The sequence below is a fragment of the Dendrobium catenatum genome, unplaced genomic scaffold, assembly GCF_001605985.2.
Source record: "Dendrobium catenatum unplaced genomic scaffold, ASM160598v2 fragScaff_scaffold_382, whole genome shotgun sequence".
NCBI lineage: Eukaryota > Viridiplantae > Streptophyta > Magnoliopsida > Asparagales > Orchidaceae > Dendrobium > Dendrobium catenatum.
In genome coordinates, this window is record NW_021318844.1 from 179,691 (window position 1) to 181,541 (window position 1,851).

At 34.7% G+C, this 1,851-nt stretch overlaps 1 protein-coding gene across 1 annotated transcript; it reads left to right on the forward strand.

Moving 5' to 3' along the window:
- The first annotated feature begins 785 nt into the window (after positions 1–785).
- On the forward strand, positions 786–1,649 carry LOC110098940. The gene is made up of 2 exons (XM_020825898.1): positions 786–1,287; positions 1,531–1,649. Exons 1-2 carry the CDS (start codon positions 786–788, stop codon positions 1,647–1,649), a joined length of 621 nt encoding a protein of 206 aa, XP_020681557.1.
- The last annotated feature ends 202 nt before the right edge of the window (positions 1,650–1,851 follow it).

Consider the following 1,851-nt stretch of genomic DNA (forward strand, 5'->3'; position numbering starts at 1 on the left):
AACCAAGGTTTCTCTAAGGAGATTGAGGAAAGCTAATTTCCAAATTCTTTTGGATAAATTTTTGAAGATATTAAATGCTTGGGGAAATAGATACATTTCCCTTGTTAGAAGATTGGTTTTGGTAAAGAAGGTTTTTAGTAATCTTCCCTTATTCCTAATGTCTCATTCCCTTGTTCCTTTGAGCAAATTGAAGGAATTTGAGAAACTATGTTGGAATTTTATTTGGAATAAGTATGATGGAAGCCATGTGATGCATTATGTGGCTTGGAAAATGCTGTGTAAACCGAGAGCAGTGGCTGGATGGGGTTTACAGCCAAATGTGTCCAGCTTGGAACCACTGAGGGAAACGTTTGCATAGAATTTAATGGTGAATCCAAATTCTTTGTTAAGCAAAATTTTATTGGCCAAAAATGGTAATGATTGGTGGAGGAACGAAGCATTGAAGGGTGGTTCTTAAGCATGGAAGATCATAGCTAGTGGATGGAAGGCTCATAAAAGTTTTGTTAGGTGGAAAGTGGTGGTGGGTACAAATATAAATGTATTGAATGATTTTTGGATCATGGATAAAAATTTTCTCAAATGGCCCACTTTTTTTGCTAACTTAGAGGATGATAATACAACACATGACTTCTTCATTCAAGATGGTAGATGGAATATTGATAAATTGCTTCTATTTTTTGGAAAGGACCTAATAGTTTTGATTAGCAATATTCCAATTTGCAAAGAGTAAGATATGGACTTCATGGAGCCAAAAAAAAAAATTGTTTGGAAAGTCTTTTTCGGCTATGTTGAGGGAGGAATTTTTAAAGGAGGTAGCAGTTGTGGATCCTACTTCATGGATTGACAAGGTGAACTTGAATGCTCGGGTGGAGTTGTTCATATGGAGAATGTGCAAAGATGCTGTACCTACAAAAGATTATTTGATGAAGAGTAAGCTGGCTATCAGTAATATGTGTACAAGAGGATGTGGGGAGGTTGAGGATGTAGATCATGTGACCACTAATTGCCCAAAGATGTTAAAGGTAATTAGCATATTGATAAATGGGGATTTTTTTATTCCAATATTCAATTCTTTTCACCAATGTATGGATGAGCTAAAATCATTGTCTGGAATGAATTCACTGATGGCGAAGATGTACTTCTCCATGTTATGGTACTCTTGGAGCAACAAGAACAAGTCTAAACATGTGAAGGTAGAAGACAGTGAATCAATAATTGCTGCCAATGTTGTTAGCTTTGTTAGCATTGATAAACTGATCAAGGTTCTTTCAAATTACTGGGATGCTGGTCAGTCCACTAGATTGTTCTCTAATTTTTGGCATCCTCCTCCACCCAAGTGGTACAAATTAAATATTGATGTTTCACTTAAATGTAATTACGAAGCAGGAATCAGAGGCATTATACGGGACAATAAGGGAAGGTTTATCCTAGCAATTAGCTTTTATGGTGTTCATTAGGACATAACACAATTGGAGCTCCTTTTATTCAGTTCCTTAAAAGTGTTGAATGATTGTTTATACAATGCTAAAGGTATTATTATTGATGGAGACAATAAAAATGTGATCCAGGTTCTTCAAAAGGTGTACAACAAAGAGAAGAAATTAAGTGGAAGCACTGAAGAAGCAGATTGTTTGTCCTTGAATTATTAGATTAATGTTATTTTTATTATGTTGGAAGGAATTATAATAAGTTAGCTAATTATTATGGTAACTTAGATTTTTCTTATTATTTTATTTAGGACTTATTTTGTGAGAGTACACTTCCTTCTTTTATAAATCTTGTGAAGGAAGAAAGTGATTTGGTGGTTAACTCTCAATAGCTTGTATCTAGGGTCTTTGGTTTCGCTTCTTT

What these genes read in the sequence shown, in the direction of transcription:
- LOC110098940 (XM_020825898.1), top strand. Translation starts at nt 786, where the DNA reads ATGTTGAGGGAGGAATTTTTAAAGGAGGTAGCAGTTGTGGATCCTACT. An exon ending in TTCAAATTACTGGGATGCTG is followed by an intron (nt 1,288 to 1,530) that starts GTCAGTCCACTA and finishes ACAATGCTAAAG; the next exon opens with GTATTATTATTGATGGAGAC.